Source organism: Cebidichthys violaceus, unplaced genomic scaffold (genome assembly GCF_023349555.1).
Source record: "Cebidichthys violaceus isolate CVI_PGR_0920_01 unplaced genomic scaffold, fCebVio1.0.p SCAF_13, whole genome shotgun sequence".
NCBI classification, from domain to species: Eukaryota; Metazoa; Chordata; class Actinopteri; order Perciformes; family Stichaeidae; genus Cebidichthys; species Cebidichthys violaceus.
In genome coordinates this window covers 16,224,027-16,242,668 of record NW_027176296.1, presented here as the reverse complement: position 1 = coordinate 16,242,668, position 18,642 = coordinate 16,224,027, and the positions used below count along the sequence as shown (strand labels likewise).

The following is an 18,642-nucleotide window of genomic DNA, read 5'->3' as shown; positions in this document are numbered from 1 at the left end:
TGATTCAGCCTTTTTAAAGATGAAACTATGCACATATATGTGAGCTGTTTTAAATGATTTAAAAACAGATTTAAAGACGGAAAGATGGACTAACGCATTGTTGGCTTTGGTCTTTCATGGGATTTGTTGACAGTATTGACAATAACACAAATACAGAATATACACAGACTGGTCCTTTAAGATCATATAGATTATTTACTTGTGGTAAAAATATAGGGTTTTGGTCTATTTTAGTGATTTTCTGGTGACCGCTGTGCTTCAACATCAGTTTCTCCGATCAAATCTGGAGCTTTCTCCTTCAAACAGAAGAAGATTCCTGCTGCACTAAAAGAGACAAGGAACGTAAATTATAAATGAATAAAAAGAAAACTAGCTGTTCTAGCTGTGCAGCCAAACAAACTCATGTACCTTTCAAACCTTATTCGCTGTCAAAAAAATGATTTCCTGTGACTTCTTCACAATAAAAGCTACCTCATGTTTCACCAGTTTGAATGCTCGTAATGTGAAACAGCTCACATTTTGTGTAAAGAGAGATAAACAGTGAGGCTGAATTGCATGCTGCCCTGTTTGCTGTCAATCCCCAGCGCATTTAAGTTTTGGCAGTAGCTTTCAAGAGCTGCAGTTTGACTAACATCCATCAGGCCCTGTGAAGAGGACTGCAAGATTGTGGAGAGTACATGCATTTCTTGTATAGTAGTAACCAGCAAGAAAAAACACAACTTGAAGATGTCTTAGTGTACACATTGTTTATTTAATAGTATTAATAGGTAATTGTGTACTACGGAGACACAGCTTGACATACTTTCTATACATACAATCAGCTGCATCTGCTGTTATATTCAGGTTACAGGCATCAAATGTACTATTACATTATTAGAGAATGTTATATTCCACGACTCAAAGGCAAACAGCAAAGCAGATTTCACATACTGCTAGTAGTAGTAGTAGTAATGTTCTTACATAAACTTAGAATCCAGTGCTAAGAGGGAAAAAACACATAACAGGAATATAATAAACAACATCTGATCAAAATCTATTGTAATAAACCATGTGATGTTGAATAATGGTGATGACATTTAGACATGTCCACAGTGGATGTTATTTAAAAGACCAGTGTTATTGAATGATTCAGCCTGTCGTACAAATCGAGTGTACTACTTCAGACAAATATATATATAGGTTGTTGTTTTTTTAAAGCTTTTGTCTTCCATTAACTACTAAAGTCTAAAAACTTGCAGACACCTGCCTTTATAAAGGATACAGCTCAATTAATAAGTATTCTCAGATTATTTTTTTAGGTAATGCAATACATTTATTTTTTCAGATTTAGGACCAGTGTTGTAAAGAAAACCACTATGGCTCTTGCAGGTTTTCCAGAAAGTTCTCTATTTTTCTCCGCATTGAGTTCCTGCATTTATTTTTAATATTCTGCAGAACTTTGATGCTGTTCTTACGATAGTAAGATTGATGTGGTATCTTTGCCGCCTTCATGTTATATTCTATTGACTTGTTGCCATCGTGTTTATGGTTGTATAAATATTTTGCGTAGTTGTTGTAAAGCAGCTGTTTGTCTGCAGGTTCCAGATCACTTTCTAGCAGATCCTGGTACATCTGGTCAGTTATAGCCTGGTTGGAATTTCTGTATGTTTTTGCAAGGTCTACTTTCGTCAAAAATGAAGAATCGGGATAAAGAGAAATCACCTCCTCATGGAGACTGATTGCTCTGTCTATCATGCTTTGCTTTGGGCAACTTTGGTTGGGAGAAATGATCTTCCATTTGAGAGTGAGTGCGACACATCTCTTCAGATAACGCTCATCTGGATGGTTTTTCAGAGCCTCCTCTGCCAAATCAATGGCCTCATCAATAGATACATGGTATCTGTAAACCCATAGTATTACTTTCCAACCATTGTAGCTGCTGACAGGACTTCTCAAAACCCTTCTGGCTAACTCACGTGCTTCATCCTCAACTCTTTCTCCATTCTCTGCACGTTGCTCAAGGTAGCAAGCAGCGAGGTACAAGTTCTCTGGATCCTGTTCCTTGGCGACTCTCATTTTCTCCAAGACGTCAGCCTCCAGCACTGTGTTGCTGTGCTTAAAAGGACTCGCTAACCATATGACATGACTGGTGTTCCACTCCACCATGTCCGGCTGCATCCTGATGGCTTTCTGGAAGTAATCTGCAACCAGCTCTCTGTCTGTCTTGAACTGCATCAGGGTCCAGGCTTTTTCAGCGTAGATCTCTGCATGGAGCTCGTCCTGTGATGGAGATGGGTATTTCTTCATCAGGGCTTCAACCTTGGACAGGTAAGCCTCACTCTCTGCTTGGTCTCCCAGGTGGTGGTGCAGCCAAGCCAGGTTCCCGTAGTTCACCACTAACCAGGGACCGTCATCTGCTTTTCTCATCTGGCGGAAGGCCTCTGCAGCCTTGTTGAAGAAACTCTGGGCGTCTTCAGTGAAGCCCAGCTTGTACTGAATGAACCCCCTCAGGTTGTAAATGTGACCCAGCCAGCAGTTTCCCTCCTCCGTGCCGATGTCCACCAGCAGGTCCCTGAGACGTAAAAGTTTGGACCTGCTGGAGTCCAGATCCCAGGTAAAGTGGCACTGCAGGGCCTCCAGTTTTGAGATCAGTGATGTTTGACTCTGAGCAGCACTGATGAGGAATAAAAATGACAAATATTAAAACACATCACTAGGTTAATATAATATGCTCAGAGGCGTGCTCTGTTTGGATAATCATTGTTCATTTCATGTTGAGGAAGGGAGGAACATAGAACTGGAGTAAGGAGCATTGAATGGTCTGGAAGGAAATAATATAATAATAATCTGTTAGCTGCTTCCTTGATCTGGACACAACATAATATCACTACACATCACATTACATTACATTACAGTCATTTAGCAGACGCTTTTATCCAAAGCGACTTACAATAAGTGCATTCAACATTCAAACACATACTGTGTTTGGTTGTGTGGTGGTTTGATTTGAAAGGCAGCACAAAAAAAAAGGAAGTAAGGAAGGATCTGAGAGGGGAATGAAAAATAGAGTAGGGCGCATTGAATGGTCAGAAAGGAAATAAGGAAGGAGTGATAAAAGAAGTAATGATAAGGAAAAAAGTATGAGAGGAGGAAGAAAAAATATGGACCAACAGACGGCTGCAAAGAAAAAGTAAGGTAGGAAGAGGAAAGTAAGTAAAGAAAGAAAACTTGAAAGAGAAACAGAAGAGAACAAAGGAAGGCAAATGAGTGGACATAGAGGAAATAGGACAATGGAGGGAAGGAATGGATAAGAAAAGAGGTATAAGAACGGACAAAATATAAAACCATGGAGGACAAGAAGAAACAAAGGCTGAAAAAAAACACAAAGGTGAACGAAGTATGCAATGAATACATAAAATAATAATGAAAGGTAGGATAGCGTCTGTGAGGAAGGAAGAAACAGAGTGAGGCAGGAGGAGAGAAAAAGAGGGGGGGGGCAGAAGGACAGAAGGGAGAAAGAAAAGATGGCTGAAAGAGGTAAGAAAGGAGGAGGCAAGGAAGGAAGGTCGGAAGGAAGACAGGTAAAGAAATGGTGTGAGCCACAGTGAGAAGGGAAGAAAAAAATGGAGTAAGGAGAAGAAAATAATTCTACAACAACAACATTTAACATTTGTCCACCAGAATTATATTCCTGGAAGTGTGGGAGTAAACTTCAAGAAAACAGCTGATCAGTAATAATTGTTAATAAAAAGGGTTTTTAATCCCTGTGCTCTGACTGAAAGGCAAGACTGAAGAAACACAGGAGGGATAAAAGTAGTATCCTAAAGACAGAGAGGAGGGAATGAAGCAAGGAGGTACCAAAGATGTGACTGAACAGCAGTGTTTGAATACATCATCAATGACTTCAAGGATCCATAATGTTAATACATTTTGGCTGTAGGACACAATGATAAAATATTAAATAAAACATAATGATACTGATCATTTACTCCAACAATGATATGAAATGCAGAAACAGCTACTCACCTCATCATTTAGCTGTTTCCTCAACTCTGTAACTTCTCTAAGTTAGTGTGGCTGGTTTTGGCTCTTGATGCTGCTTTGGCTTCGCTGGTATAAATGATAAGATGTTGTTGAGCACGCAGCTTTAAATGTTCACAATCATGTCAAACCGGTTCGTAGAGGCGCGGCACTTGAGCATCATTTCTTTTATTCTCTTTTAGAAACACTGCTTGACTTTCGTTTCCAGGAATTGAATCAGACGTGGTTGTCTGATGAATCTAAAACATAACTCATGAAATGTTGAGTTAGAAACAGGTTTTTACTTCTTGTTGCAGAACATGAGAGAAAGATTCAAACCCAAGATACCACATTATTATGGCTGCACCTTCACATCGAATGGTAATATCAACTTCTATATCAACCTTTCAACGCATCTGTATGTTTTGTGACAAAGAACTCATACTTATGACAAAAGATTTCATAATTATGACACAAGTTAAGGTAGCCTAGTTTGGTAAAGTCAGACTTCTCAGATCAGTAACTCATAAGCCAAACGTTGAAAAAGCCAATTTTTCCAAATTTGTTGTGTATAACCAGGAGGAGACCATTGATATATGAAATGAATTTGGCCACACTACACTGCACTACAGTGGATTTATTAAATATTCTTCCCAATAAAAATTCACCACAATTATGTAAAAGCACATTTTGCCCAAATAGTTGGTGCAGCATAACCAGGAGGAGCTCATTGATGTATGAAGTGAGTTTGGTCACAAATGAAGTTATTGAATAACAGAAGAAGATTCCTGCTGCACTAAAAGAGACAAGGAACGTAAATTAAAAATTAATAAAAAGAAAACTAGCTGTTCTAGCTGTGCAGCCAAACAAACTCATGTACCTTTCAAACCTTATTCGCTGTCAAAAAAATGATTTCCTGTGACTTCTTCACAATAAAAGCTACCTCATGTTTCACCAGTTTGAATGCTCGTAATGTGAAACAGCTCACATTTTGTGTAAAGAGAGATAAACAGTGAGGCTGAATTGCATGCTGCCCTGTTTGCTGTCAATCCCCAGCGCATTTAAGTTTTGGCAGTAGCTTTCAAGAGCTGCAGTTTGACTAACATCCATCAGGCCCTGTGAAGAGGACTGCAAGATTGTGGAGAGTACATGCATTTCTTGTATAGTAGTAACCAGCAAGAAAAAACACAACTTGAAGATGTCTTAGTGTACACATTGTTTATTTAATAGTATTAATAGGTAATTGTGTACTACGGAGACACAGCTTGACATACTTTCTATACATACAATCAGCTGCATCTGCTGTTATATTCAGGTTACAGGCATCAAATGTACTATTACATTATTAGAGAATGTTATATTCCACGACTCAAAGGCAAACAGCAAAGCAGATTTCACATACTGCTAGTAGTAGTAGTAGTAATGTTCTTACATAAACTTAGAATCCAGTGCTAAGAGGGAAAAAACACATAACAGGAATATAATAAACAACATCTGATCAAAATCTATTGTAATAAACCATGTGATTCACTGGTATAAATGATAAGATGTTGTTGAGAACGCAGCTTCAAATGTTCACAATCATGTCGAACCGGTTCATAGAGGCGGAGCACTTGAGCATCATTTCTTCTATTGTCTTTTAGAAACACTGCTTGACTTTCGTTTCCCTGGAATTGAAGCCTACAGCCACGTCTGATGAATCTAAAACATAACTCATCAAATGTTGTCATTGTATTTTCTCTTGAGAAACTGTTGAGTTAGAAACAGGTTTTTACTTCTTCTTACAGAACTTGAGAGAAAGATTCAAACCCAAGATACCACATTATTATGGCTGCACCTTCACATCGAATGGTAATATCAACTTCTATATCAACCTTTCAACGCATCTGTATGTTTTGTGACAAAGAACTCATACTTATGACAAAAGATTTCATAATTATGAGACAAGTTAAGGTAGCCTAGTTCGGTAAAGTCAGACTTCTCAGATCAGTAACTCATAAGCCAAACGTTGAAAAAGCCAATTTTTCCAAATTTGTTGTGTATAACCAGGAGGAGACCATTGATATATGAAATGAATTTGGCCACACTACACTGCACTACAGTGGATTTATTAAATATTCTTCCCAATAAAAATTCACCACAATTATGTAAAAGCACATTTGGCCCAAATAGTTGGTGCAGCATAACCAGGAGGAGCTCATTGATGTATGAAGTGAGTTTGGTCACAAATGAAGTTATTGAATATTTTTGCAGTATGTCTTTTCGGTGTTGCACTTTGCACACGGTCCCTGTGCACTCACTCTCACAGCCGGCTGCACATAGAAACCCATATTACTTGTCCAGCTCGCAGGACGGCTCGTTTTGATGAAACTTAGGCTGTAGATCGTCGTCTACCTCACAACGGTTGCGTCGTTTGTGTTTTAACAACGTTTCGCTCACGAGTTCTTGATCTGTAGTCTGAATCTGTGAATGTCTTTACAGAACTAGGCTATCTTAACTTATTTCATTATTACGAGATCTTATCTTGTAATTTCAAGATAGTAACTCATAATGACGAGATACGGTGTGTATATACTGTCTTTCTTGGATGCAATGCGCTTCTATAATTTAGAGAGGTCATTTTCTTCATCTTGAAGAACTTGATCCTACGCTGAGTGAAAGATTCAAACCCAACATACCACATTGTTATGGCTGCACCTTCACGTGGAATGATAATATCAACGTGTTGTGAAACCTTTGAACGCATCTGTATGTTTTGTGACCTGTCTTCTTCTTCACTTTCGTTTCCCGGGATTGGAAACCTACAGCCACATCTGATCGCTGCAATGATTCAGCCTTTTTAAAGATGAAACTATGCACATATATGTGAGCTGTTTATAATTATTTAAAAACAGATTTAAAGACGGAAAGATGGACTAACGCATTGTTGGCTTTGGTCTTTCATGGGATTTGTTGACAGTATTGACAATAACACAAATACAGAATATACACAGACTGGTCCTTTAAGATCATATAGATTATTTACTTGTGGTAAAAATATAGGGTTTTGGTCTATTTTAGTGATTTTCTGGTGACCGCTGTGCTTCAACATCAGTTTCTCCGATCAAATCTGGAGCTTTCTCCTTCAAACAGAAGAAGATTCCTGCTGCACTAAAAGAGACAAGGAACGTAAATTATAAATGAATAAAAAGAAAACTAGCTGTTCTAGCTGTGCAGCCAAACAAACTCATGTACCTTTCAAACCTTATTCGCTGTCAAAAAAATGATTTCCTGTGACTTCTTCACAATAAAAGCTACCTCATGTTTCACCAGTTTGAATGCTCGTAATGTGAAACAGCTCACATATTGTGTAAAGAGAGATAAACAGTGAGGCTGAATTGCATGCTGCCCTGTTTGCTGTCAATCCCCAGCGCATTTAAGTTTTGGCAGTAGCTTTCAAGAGCTGCAGTTTGACTAACATCCATCAGGCCCTGTGAAGAGGACTGCAAGATTGTGGAGAGTACATGAATTTCTTGTATAGTAGTAACCAGCAAGAAAAAACACAACTTGAAGATGTCTTAGTGTACACATTGTTTATTTAATAGTATTAATAGGTAATTGTGTACTACGGAGACACAGCTTGACATACTTTCTATACATACAATCAGCTGCATCTGCTGTTATATTCAGGTTACAGGCATCAAATGTACTATTACATTATTAGAGAATGTTATATTCCACGACTCAAAGGCAAACAGCAAAGCAGATTTCACATACTGCTAGTAGTAGTAGTAGTAATGTTCTTACATAAACTTAAAATCCAGAGCTAAGAGGGAAAAAACACAAAACAGGAATATAATAAACAACATCTGATCAAAATCTATTGTAATAAACCATGTGATGTTGAATAATGGTGATGACATTTAGACATGTCCACAGTGGATGTTATTTAAAAGACCAGTGTTATTGAATGATTCAGCCTGTCGTACAAATCGAGTGTACTACTTCAGACAAATATATATATAGGTTGTTGTTTTTTTAAAGCTTTTGTCTTCCATTAACTACTAAAGTCTAAAAACTTGCAGACACCTGCCTTTATAAAGGATACAGCTCAATTAATAAGTATTCTCAGATTATTTTTTTAGGTAATGCAATACATTTATTTTTTCAGATTTAGGACCAGTGTTGTAAAGAAAACCACTATGGCTCTTGCAGGTTTTCCAGAAACATCTCTATTTCTCTCCACATTGAGTTCCTGCATTTATTTTTAATATTCTGCAGAACTTTGATGCTGTTCTTACGATAGTAAGATTGATGTGGTATCTTTGCCGCCTTCATGTTATATTCTATTGACTTGTTGCCATCGTGTTTATGGTTGTATAAATATTTTGCGTAGTTGTTGTAAAGCAGCTGTTTGTCTGCAGGTTCCAGATCACTTTCTAGCAGATCCTGGTACATCTGGTCAGTTATAGCCTGGTTGGAATTTCTGTATGTTTTTGCAAGGTCTACTTTCGTCAAAAATGAAGAATCGGGATAAAGAGAAATCACCTCCTCATGGAGACTGATTGCTCTGTCTATCATGGTTTGCTTTGGGCGACTGTCGCTGTAACAAATGATCTTCCATTTGAGAGTGAGTGCGACACATCTCTTCAGATAACGCTCATCTGGATGGTTTTTCAGAGCCTCCTCTGCCAAATCAATGGCCTCATCAATAGATACATGGTATCTGTAAACCCATAGTATTGCTTTCCAACCATTGTAGCTGCTGACAGGACTTCTCAAAACCCTTCTGGCTAACTCACGTGCTTCATCCTCAACTCTTTCTCCATTCTCTGCACGTTGCTCAAGGTAGCAAGCAGCGAGGTACAAGTTCTCTGGATCCTGTTCCTTGGCGACTCTCATTTTCTCCAAGACGTCAGCCTCCAGCACTGTGTTGCTGTGCTTAAAAGGACTCGCTAACCATATGACATGACTGGTGTTCCACTCCACCATGTCCGGCTGCATCCTGATGGCTTTCTGGAAGTAATCTGCAACCAGCTCTCTGTCTGTGCTGAACTTCATCAGGGTCCAGGCTTTTTCAGCGTAGATCTCTGCATGGAGCTCGTCCTGTGATGGAGATGGGTATTTCTTCATCAGGGCTTCAACCTTGGACAGGTAAGCCTCACTCTCTGCTTGGTCTCCCAGGTGGTGGTGCAGCCAAGCCAGGTTCCCGTAGTTCACCACTAACCAGGGACCGTCATCTGCTTTTCTCATCTGGCGGAAGGCCTCTGCAGCCTTGTTGAAGAAACTCTGGGCGTCTTCAGTGAAGCCCAGCTTGTACTGAATGAACCCCCTCAGGTTGTAAATGTGACCCAGCCAGCAGTTTCCCTCCTCCGTGCCGATGTCCACCAGCTGGTCCCTGAGACGTAAAAGTTTGGACCTGCTGGAGTCCAGATCCCAGGTAAAGTGGCACTGCAGGGCCTCCAGTTTTGAGATCAGTGATGTTTGACTCTGAGCAGCACTGATGAGGAATAAAAATGACAAATATTAAAACACATCACTAGGTTAATATAATATGCTCAGAGGCGTGCTCTGTTTGGATAATCATTGTTCATTTCATGTTGAGGAAGGGAGGAACATAGAACTGGAGTAAGGAGCATTGAATGGTCTGGAAGGAAATAATATAATAATAATCTGTTAGCTGCTTCCTTGATCTGGACACAACATAATATCACTACACATCACATTACATTACATTACAGTCATTTAGCAGACGCTTTTATCCAAAGCGACTTACAATAAGTGCATTCAACATTCAAACACATACTGTGTTTGGTTGTGTGGTGGTTTGATTTGAAAGGCAGCACAAAAAAAAAGGAAGTAAGGAAGGATCTGAGAGGGGAATGAAAAATAGAGTAGGGCGCATTGAATGGTCAGAAAGGAAATAAGGAAGGAGTGATAAAAGAAGTAATGATAAGGAAAAAAGTATGAGAGGAGGAAGAAAAAATATGGACCAACAGACGGCTGCAAAGAAAAAGTAAGGTAGGAAGAGGAAAGTAAGTAAAGAAAGAAAACTTGAAAGAGAAACAGAAGAGAACAAAGGAAGGCAAATGAGTGGACATAGAGGAAATAGGACAATGGAGGGAAGGAATGGATAAGAAAAGAGGTATAAGAACGGACAAAATATAAAACCATGGAGGACAAGAAGAAACAAAGGCTGAAAAAAAACACAAAGGTGAACGAAGTATGCAATGAATACATAAAATAATAATGAAAGGTAGGATAGCGTCTGTGAGGAAGGAAGAAACAGAGTGAGGCAGGAGGAGAGAAAAAGAGGGGGGGGGGGGGCAGAAGGACAGAAGGGAGAAAGAAAAGATGGCTGAAAGAGGTAAGAAAGGAGGAGGCAAGGAAGGAAGGTCGGAAGGAAGACAGGTAAAGAAATGGTGTGAGCCACAGAGAGAAGGGAAGAAAAAAATGGAGTAAGGAGAAGAAAATAATTCTACAACAACAACATTTAACATTTGTCCACCAGAATTATATTCCTGGAAGTGTGGGAGTAAACTTCAAGAAAACAGCTGATCAGTAATAATTGTTAATAAAAAGGGTTTTTAATCCCTGTGCTCTGACTGAAAGGCAAGACTGAAGAAACACAGGAGGGATAAAAGTAGTATCCTAAAGACAGAGAGGAGGGAATGAAGCAAGGAGGTACCAAAGATGTGACTGAACAGCAGTGTTTGAATACATCATCAATGACTTCAAGGATCCATAATGTTAATACATTTTGGCTGTAGGACACAATGATAAAATATTAAATAAAACATAATGATACTGATCATTTACTCCAACAATGATATGAAATGCAGAAACAGCTACTCACCTCATCATTTAGCTGTTTCCTCAACTCTGTAACTTCTCTAAGTTAGTGTGGCTGGTTTTGGCTCTTGATGCTGCTTTGGCTTCGCTGGTATAAATGATAAGATGTTGTTGAGCACGCAGCTTTAAATGTTCACAATCATGTCAAACCGGTTCGTAGAGGCGCGGCACTTGAGCATCATTTCTTTTATTCTCTTTTAGAAACACTGCTTGACTTTCGTTTCCAGGAATTGAATCAGACGTGGTTGTCTGATGAATCTAAAACATAACTCATGAAATGTTGAGTTAGAAACAGGTTTTTACTTCTTGTTGCAGAACATGAGAGAAAGATTCAAACCCAAGATACCACATTATTATGGCTGCACCTTCACATCGAATGGTAATATCAACTTCTATATCAACCTTTCAACGCATCTGTATGTTTTGTGACAAAGAACTCATACTTATGACAAAAGATTTCATAATTATGACACAAGTTAAGGTAGCCTAGTTTGGTAAAGTCAGACTTCTCAGATCAGTAACTCATAAGCCAAACGTTGAAAAAGCCAATTTTTCCAAATTTGTTGTGTATAACCAGGAGGAGACCATTGATATATGAAATGAATTTGGCCACACTACACTGCACTACAGTGGATTTATTAAATATTCTTCCCAATAAAAATTCACCACAATTATGTAAAAGCACATTTTGCCCAAATAGTTGGTGCAGCATAACCAGGAGGAGCTCATTGATGTATGAAGTGAGTTTGGTCACAAATGAAGTTATTGAATAACAGAAGAAGATTCCTGCTGCACTAAAAGAGACAAGGAACGTAAATTAAAAATTAATAAAAAGAAAACTAGCTGTTCTAGCTGTGCAGCCAAACAAACTCATGTACCTTTCAAACCTTATTCGCTGTCAAAAAAATGATTTCCTGTGACTTCTTCACAATAAAAGCTACCTCATGTTTCACCAGTTTGAATGCTCGTAATGTGAAACAGCTCACATTTTGTGTAAAGAGAGATAAACAGTGAGGCTGAATTGCATGCTGCCCTGTTTGCTGTCAATCCCCAGCGCATTTAAGTTTTGGCAGAAGCTTTCAAGAGCTGCAGTTTGACTAACATCCATCAGGCCCTGTGAAGAGGACTGCAAGATTGTGGAGAGTACATGAATTTCTTGTATAGTAGTAACCAGCAAGAAAAAACACAACTTGAAGATGTCTTAGTGTACACATTGTTTATTTAATAGTATTAATAGGTAATTGTGTACTACGGAGACACAGCTTGACATACTTTCTATACATACAATCAGCTGCATCTGCTGTTATATTCAGGTTACAGGCATCAAATGTACTATTACATTATTAGAGAATGTTATATTCCACGACTCAAAGGCAAACAGCAAAGCAGATTTCACATACTGCTAGTAGTAGTAGTAGTAATGTTCTTACATAAACTTAAAATCCAGAGCTAAGAGGGAAAAAACACAAAACAGGAATATAATAAACAACATCTGATCAAAATCTATTGTAATAAATCATGTGATGTTGAATAATGGTGATGACATTTAGACATGTCCACAGTGGATGTTATTTAAAAGACCAGTGTTATTGAATGATTCAGCCTGTCGTACAAATCGAGTGTACTACTTCAGACAAATATATCGTTTTTCTTAAAGCTTTTGTCTTCCATTAACTACTAAAGTCTAAAAACTTGCAGACACCTGCCTTTATAAAGGATACAGCTCAATTAATAAGTATTCTCAGATTATTTTTTAGGTAATGCAATACATTTATTTTTTCAGATTTAGGACCAGTGTTGTAAAGAAAACCACTATGGCTCTTGCAGGTTTTCCAGAAACATCTCTATTTCTCTCCACTTTCGGTTCCTGCGTTTATTTTTAATCATCTCCAGAAATTCGATGCTGTTCCTACGAAAGTAGGATTGATGCGGTATCTCTGCCGCCTTCATGTTATATTTTATTGACTTGTTTTCATCCTGTTTATGGAAGTTTAAATATGTTGCGTAGTTGTTGTAAAGCAGCTGTTTGTCTACAGGTTCCAGATCAATTTCTAGCAGTTCCTGGTACATCTGCTCAGTTATAGCCTGGTTGGACTTTGTGTATGTTTTTGCGAGGTCTACTTTCATCAAAAATGAAGAATCGGGATAAAGAGAAATCACCTCCTCATGGAGACTGATTGCTCTGTCTATCATGCTTTGCTCTGGGCGACTGTCGCTGTAACAAATGACCTTCCATTTGAGAGTGAGTGCGACACATCTCTTCAGATAACGCTCATCTGGATGGTTTTTCAGAGCCTCCTCTGCCAAATCAATGGCCTCATCAATAGATACATGGTATCTGTAAAGCCATAGTATTACTTTCCAACCACTGTAGCTGCTGACAGGATTTCTCAAAACCCTTCTGGCTAACTCACGTGCTTCACCCTCAACACTTTCTCCATTCTTTGCACGTTGCTCAAGGTAGCAAGCAGCGAGGTACAAGTTCTCTGGATCCTGTTCCTTGGCGACTCTCATTTTCTCCAAGATGTCAGCCTCCAGCCCTGTGTTGCTGTGCTTAAAAGGACTCGCTAACCATATGACATGACTGGTGTTCCACTCCACCATGTCCGGCTGCATCCTGATGGCTTTCTGGAAGTAATCTGCAACCAGCTCTCTGTCTGTGCTGAACTGCATCAGGGTCCAGGCTTTTTCAGCGTAGATCTCTGCATGGAGCTCGTCCTGTGATGGAGATGGGTATTTCTTCATCAGGGCTTCAACCTTGGACAGGTAAGCCTCGCTCTCTGCTTGGTCTCCCAGGTGGTGGTGCAGCCAAGCCAGGTTCCCGTAGTTCAGCACTAACCAGGGACCGTCATCTGCTTTTCTCATCTGGCGGAAGGCCTCTGCAGCCTTGTTGAAGAAACTCTGGGCGTCTTCAGTGAAGCCCAGCTTGTACTGAATGAACCCCCTCAGGTTGTAAATGTGACCCAGCCAGCAGTTTCCCTCCTCCGTGCCGATGTCCACCAGCTGGTCCCTGAGACATAAAAGTTTGGACCTGCTGGGGTCCAGATCCCAGGTAAAGTGGCACTGCAGGGCCTCCAGTTTTGAGACCAGTGATGTTTGACTCTGAGCAGCACTGATGAGGAATAAAAATGACAAATATTAAAACACATCACTAGGTTAATATAATATGCTCAGAGGCGTGCTCTGTTTGGATAATCATTGTTCATTTCATGTTGAGGAAGGGAGGAACATAGAACTGGAGTAAGGAGCATTGAATGCCCTGGAAGGAAATAATATAATAATAATCTGTTAGCTGCTTCCTTGACCTGGACACAACATAATATCACTACACATCACATTACATTACATTACAGTCATTTAGCAGACGCTTTTATCCAAAGCGACTTACAATAAGTGCATTCAACATTCAAACACATACTGTGTTTGGTTGTGTGGTGGTTTGATTTGAAAGGCAACACAAAAAAAAAGGAAGTAAGGAAGGATCTGAGAGGGGAATGAAAAATAGAGTAGGGCGCATTGAATGATCAGAAAGGAAATAAGGAAGGAGTGATAAAAGAAGTAATGATAAGGAAAAAAGTATGAGAGGAGGAAGAAAAAATATGGACCAACAGACGGCTGCAAAGAAAAAGTAAGGTAGGAAGAGGAAAGTAAGTAAAGAAGGAAAACTTGAAAGAGAAACAGAAGAGGACAAAGGAAGGCAAATGAGTGGACATAGAGGAAATAGGACAATGGAGGGAAGGAATGGATAAGAAAAGAGGTATAAGAACGGACAAAATATAAAACCATGGAGGACAAGAAGAAACAAAGGCTGAAAAAAAACACAAAGGTGAACAAAGTATGCAATGAATACATAAAATAATAATGAAAGGTAGGATAGCGTCTGTGAGGAAGGAAGAAACAGAGTGAGGCAGGAGGAGAGAAAAAGAGGGGGGGGGGCAGAAGGACAGAAGGGAGAAAGAAAGGATGGTTGAAAGAGGTAAGGAAGGAGGAGGCAAGGAAGGAAGGTAAAGAAATGGTGTGAGCCACAGAGAGAAGGGAAGAAAAAAATGGATTAAGGAGAAGAAAATAATTCAACAACAACATTTAACATTTGTCCACCACAATTATATTCCTGGAAGTGTGGGAGTAAACTTCAAGAAAACAGCTGATCAGTAATAATTGTTAATAAAAAGGGTTTTTAATCCCTGTGGTCTGACTGAAAGGCAAGACTGAAGAAACACAGGAGGGATAAAAGTAGTATCCTAAAGACAGAGAGGAGGGAATGAAGCAAGGAGGTACCAAAGATGTGACTGAACAGCAGTGTTTGAATACTGATCATTTACTCCAACAATGATATGAAATGCAAAAACAGCTACTCACCTCATCATTTAGCTGTTTCCTCAACTCTGTAACTTCTCTAAGTTAGTGTGGCTGGTTTTGGCTCTTGATGCTGCTTTGGCTTCGCTGGTATAAATGATAAGATGTTGTTGAGAACGCAGCTTTAAATGTTCACAATTACATCGAACCGGTTAGGCGCGGCACTTGAGCATAATTTCTTTAATTGTCTTTTAGAAATGCTGCTTGACTTTTGTTTCCAGGAATTGAATCAGACGTGGTTGTCTGATGAATCTAAAACATAACTCATGAAATGTTGAGTTAGAAACAGGTTTTTACTTCTTCTTTCAGAACATGAGAGATAGATTCAAACCCAAGATACCACATTGTTATAGCTGCACCTTCACATCGAATGATAATATCAACTTCTATATCAACCTTTCAACGCATCTGTATGTTTTGTGACAAAGAACTCATACTTATGACAAAAGATTTCATAATTATGAGACAAGTTAAGATAGCCTAGTTTGGTAAAGTCAGACTTCTCAGATCAGTAACTCATAAGCCTGTCACAGTTCAGTCATCCAGCCATCAGTAATTTTCCATTGATCCTATTCGACCTAGCCTTCCGTCCCTGACCAAGAACTTTGCCTCTCCTCTCCTGATTGCTGTTTGCCGGTTTCTAAACCGTTTGCCTGTCTGCCGGAGTCTAAGTAAAACGTTGACCTTTTACCTCTGTCTTCTGAGTCCTTTGTACTGCAATTGGGTCCATACACCACCCGTTACAGTACAATCTGGCCAGACATCTACCCAGCAGGACTACCCTCACCACAGAATCGGTTTGAGAGGATTGAGAACGCGCTCGTGCAACATCAGCAGAGAATGGAGGAGGCTGATGCATACGGCAGACGAGCTGCAGAGGCCAACGCCAACGCCTTTGCAGCCCTCTCCGCCCAGTTGCAACAGCTGATGTCCACTCGCCCTCCTGCAGTTCCAGTCCCCACACCGGAACCTCCTGCTCCAGCTCTGCCACAGCCCAGGATGATCTCCGAGCCCCGAGTGGGAACCCCTGAGCGATATGATGGAAATCCTGAACTCTGCGGTTCATTCCTGACCTCCTGCTCCTTACTCTTCAGCCTGCAGCCATACACGTTCGCCACCGAGGAAGCCAGGGTGGCGTACGTAATCAGCAACCTGACCGGCAGAGCCCTCCTCTGGGGAACAGCAGAGTGGGAGAGGCGGACTCCCGCCTGTGCATCATTCCAGGCCTTCTCTGAGGAACTACGCAAGGTGTTCGGGTTGGGCGCTTCCGGATCTGATGCCGCCCGTGATCTGCTCTCCCTGCGCCAAGGGAACCAGTCAGTGGCTGACTTCTCCATCGACTTCCGGACCAGGGCCCGTCGGAGCGACTGGAACACTGCGGCTCTGCGCGATGCTTTTCTGCATGGTCTGGCAGACTACATCAAGGATGAACTGGTTTCCTATCCTCTACCTTCCACACTTGATAAACTCATTGAACTTACTGTCCGGCTGGACCTCCGCATCCAGGCCCGGAGAAGGGAGAGGAGACAGAACACTCCTGGTCGTCTCGACCCAGCCCGCTGGCCAGGTTCCTCATCTGCTTCCGGTTCCTCTTCACCCGGTTTGGATAATGGTGTAGAGCCTGAGCCCATGCAGGTGGGCCGCACCAAGCTTACACCCGAAGAGCGAGAGCGCCGCCGAAAGGGGAACCTGTGCATGTACTGTGGGCAAGCTGGACATTTTATCTCCCGCTGCCCGTTAAAAGACAGGGCTCACCAGTGAGTGAGGAAGTCCTGGTGAGTCACACGGCAGCAAAGTCTTCCTCCTCAAGCTTACGCCCCCTGTTCCAAGTCAAGCTCCTCCTTCTTGGGGGTGCACACACCCTGCCCACTTTTATAGACTCTGGTGCAGATGCCAACATTATGGCCGAGAGCTTAGCCATACAACTAGGACTAAAGAGGGTTCCGCTTGACACCCCAATTCCTGCCAAAGCCCTTGATGGCCATCTTCTGGAGACTGTCACTCACCAGACTTCTCCTGTCCACTTGCTACTTTCCGGTAACCACCATGAGACCATCCGGTTTCACCTCCTGTCATCTTCCAACATTCCACTGATCCTAGGCTACCCTTGGCTCCGTCGACGCAGCCCCCACATCGACTGGGCCACAGGGGCCATCCTCGGTTGGAAGAACTCCTGCCACCAGGTCTGCCTTAAAGAGGCCTCCGTACCCCAGCAGACAACGCACTCCAGTTCCTGTCCTGACTTGTCCAGAGTTCCTGCCGAGTACCATGACTTCCGGGAGGTGTTCAGTAAGGCTAAGGCGACTTCATCTTCCCCTCATCTCCTCAGCCTTTGAGTTACTTCAAGGGGCCATGACCTTCACCAAGCTCGACCTCCGTAATGCCTACCACCTTGTCCGCATCCGAGAGGGGGATGAATGGAAGACTGCTTTTAACACGCCCACCGGACATTATGAATATTTGGTGATGCCATTCGGCCTCACCAATGCCCCAGCAGTCTTCTAGGCCTTGGTCAACGACATCCTCAGAGACATGATCGACAAGTATGTTTTCGTCTATTTAGACAACATCCTCATTTTCTCCAAGTCCCGCGAAGAGCATATCCACCATGTCCAGACGGTCCTCCAACGCCTGCTGGAGAACTCCCTTTTCGTGAAGGCCGAAAAGTGTGAGTTTCACACACAGTCTGTGTCATTCCTGGGTTACATTGTGACCCCGGGTCACCTGGAGATGGATCCTGCCAAGGTGGACGCAGTTAGGTGTTGGCCAGTCCCTGAAACCCGTAAGAAGCTGCAGCAGTTCCTGGGCTTTGCCAATTTTTACAGGCGCTTCATCCGCAACTATAGCTCCATCGCTGCCCCTCTCACAGCCCTGACATCCTCAAAGACATCCTTCTGATGGTCCCATCCTGCAGATACGGCCTTTCAGACCCTGAGGGACCGCTTCAGTTCTGCGCCCATCCTCCAAGTCCCCGACGCCGAACGGCAGTTCGTCGTGGAGGTGGATGCATCTGACATGGGTGTAGGGTCTGTGCTGTCCCAGCGAGCAGCCAGTGACCAGAAGCTCCACCCATGTGCCTTTTTCTCTCGGCGTCTTTCCCCAGCCGAGAGAAATTATGACATTGGTAACCGGGAGCTCCTAGCTGTTAAACTGGCCCTGGAGGAGTGGCGGCACTGGCTGGAGGGAACCAAGCAGCCCTTCCTGGTTTGGACGGACCACAAGAACCTGGAGTACATCCGAACCACGAAGAGACTCAACTCTCGACAGGCACGATGGGCCCTCTTCTTCACCAGGTTTAATTTCACCCTCTCCTACAGACCCGGCTCCCGCAACGTCAAACCTGACGCTCTGTCGCGTCAGTTCCAGAGGGAGGATGATGGCGCCAATGCTCCTGACACCATCCTTCCGTCCCCGTGTGTTGTGGAAACAACTGGAACAACTGTTCCCTGACTTGGG

At 41.7% G+C, this 18,642-nt stretch overlaps 3 protein-coding genes across 3 annotated transcripts; all 3 read right to left on the bottom strand.

Moving 5' to 3' along the window:
• Window positions 1-729: 729 nt before the first annotated feature.
• On the bottom strand, window positions 730-4,111 carry LOC137870184 (interferon-induced protein with tetratricopeptide repeats 1B-like). The gene is made up of 2 exons (XM_068707194.1): window positions 4,006-4,111; window positions 730-2,653 (listed from the first exon to the last, which is right to left on the bottom strand). The coding sequence occupies exons 1-2, from the start codon at window positions 4,011-4,013 to the stop codon at window positions 1,354-1,356; spliced, it is 1,308 nt and encodes a 435-aa protein (XP_068563295.1). The 5' UTR covers window positions 4,014-4,111; the 3' UTR covers window positions 730-1,353.
• Window positions 4,112-7,556: 3,445 nt separating this feature from the next.
• LOC137870183 (interferon-induced protein with tetratricopeptide repeats 1B-like) lies at window positions 7,557-10,940 on the bottom strand. The gene is made up of 2 exons (XM_068707193.1): window positions 10,835-10,940; window positions 7,557-9,478 (listed from the first exon to the last, which is right to left on the bottom strand). Exons 1-2 carry the CDS (start codon window positions 10,840-10,842, stop codon window positions 8,179-8,181), a joined length of 1,308 nt encoding a protein of 435 aa, XP_068563294.1. The 5' UTR covers window positions 10,843-10,940; the 3' UTR covers window positions 7,557-8,178.
• A 1,559-nt stretch (window positions 10,941-12,499) lies between these two features.
• Window positions 12,500-15,269, bottom strand: LOC137870181 (interferon-induced protein with tetratricopeptide repeats 1-like). Its single transcript, XM_068707192.1, has 2 exons — window positions 15,190-15,269; window positions 12,500-13,942 (listed from the first exon to the last, which is right to left on the bottom strand). The coding sequence occupies exons 1-2, from the start codon at window positions 15,195-15,197 to the stop codon at window positions 12,643-12,645; spliced, it is 1,308 nt and encodes a 435-aa protein (XP_068563293.1). The 5' UTR covers window positions 15,198-15,269; the 3' UTR covers window positions 12,500-12,642.
• Between the last annotated feature and the right edge of the window lie 3,373 nt (window positions 15,270-18,642).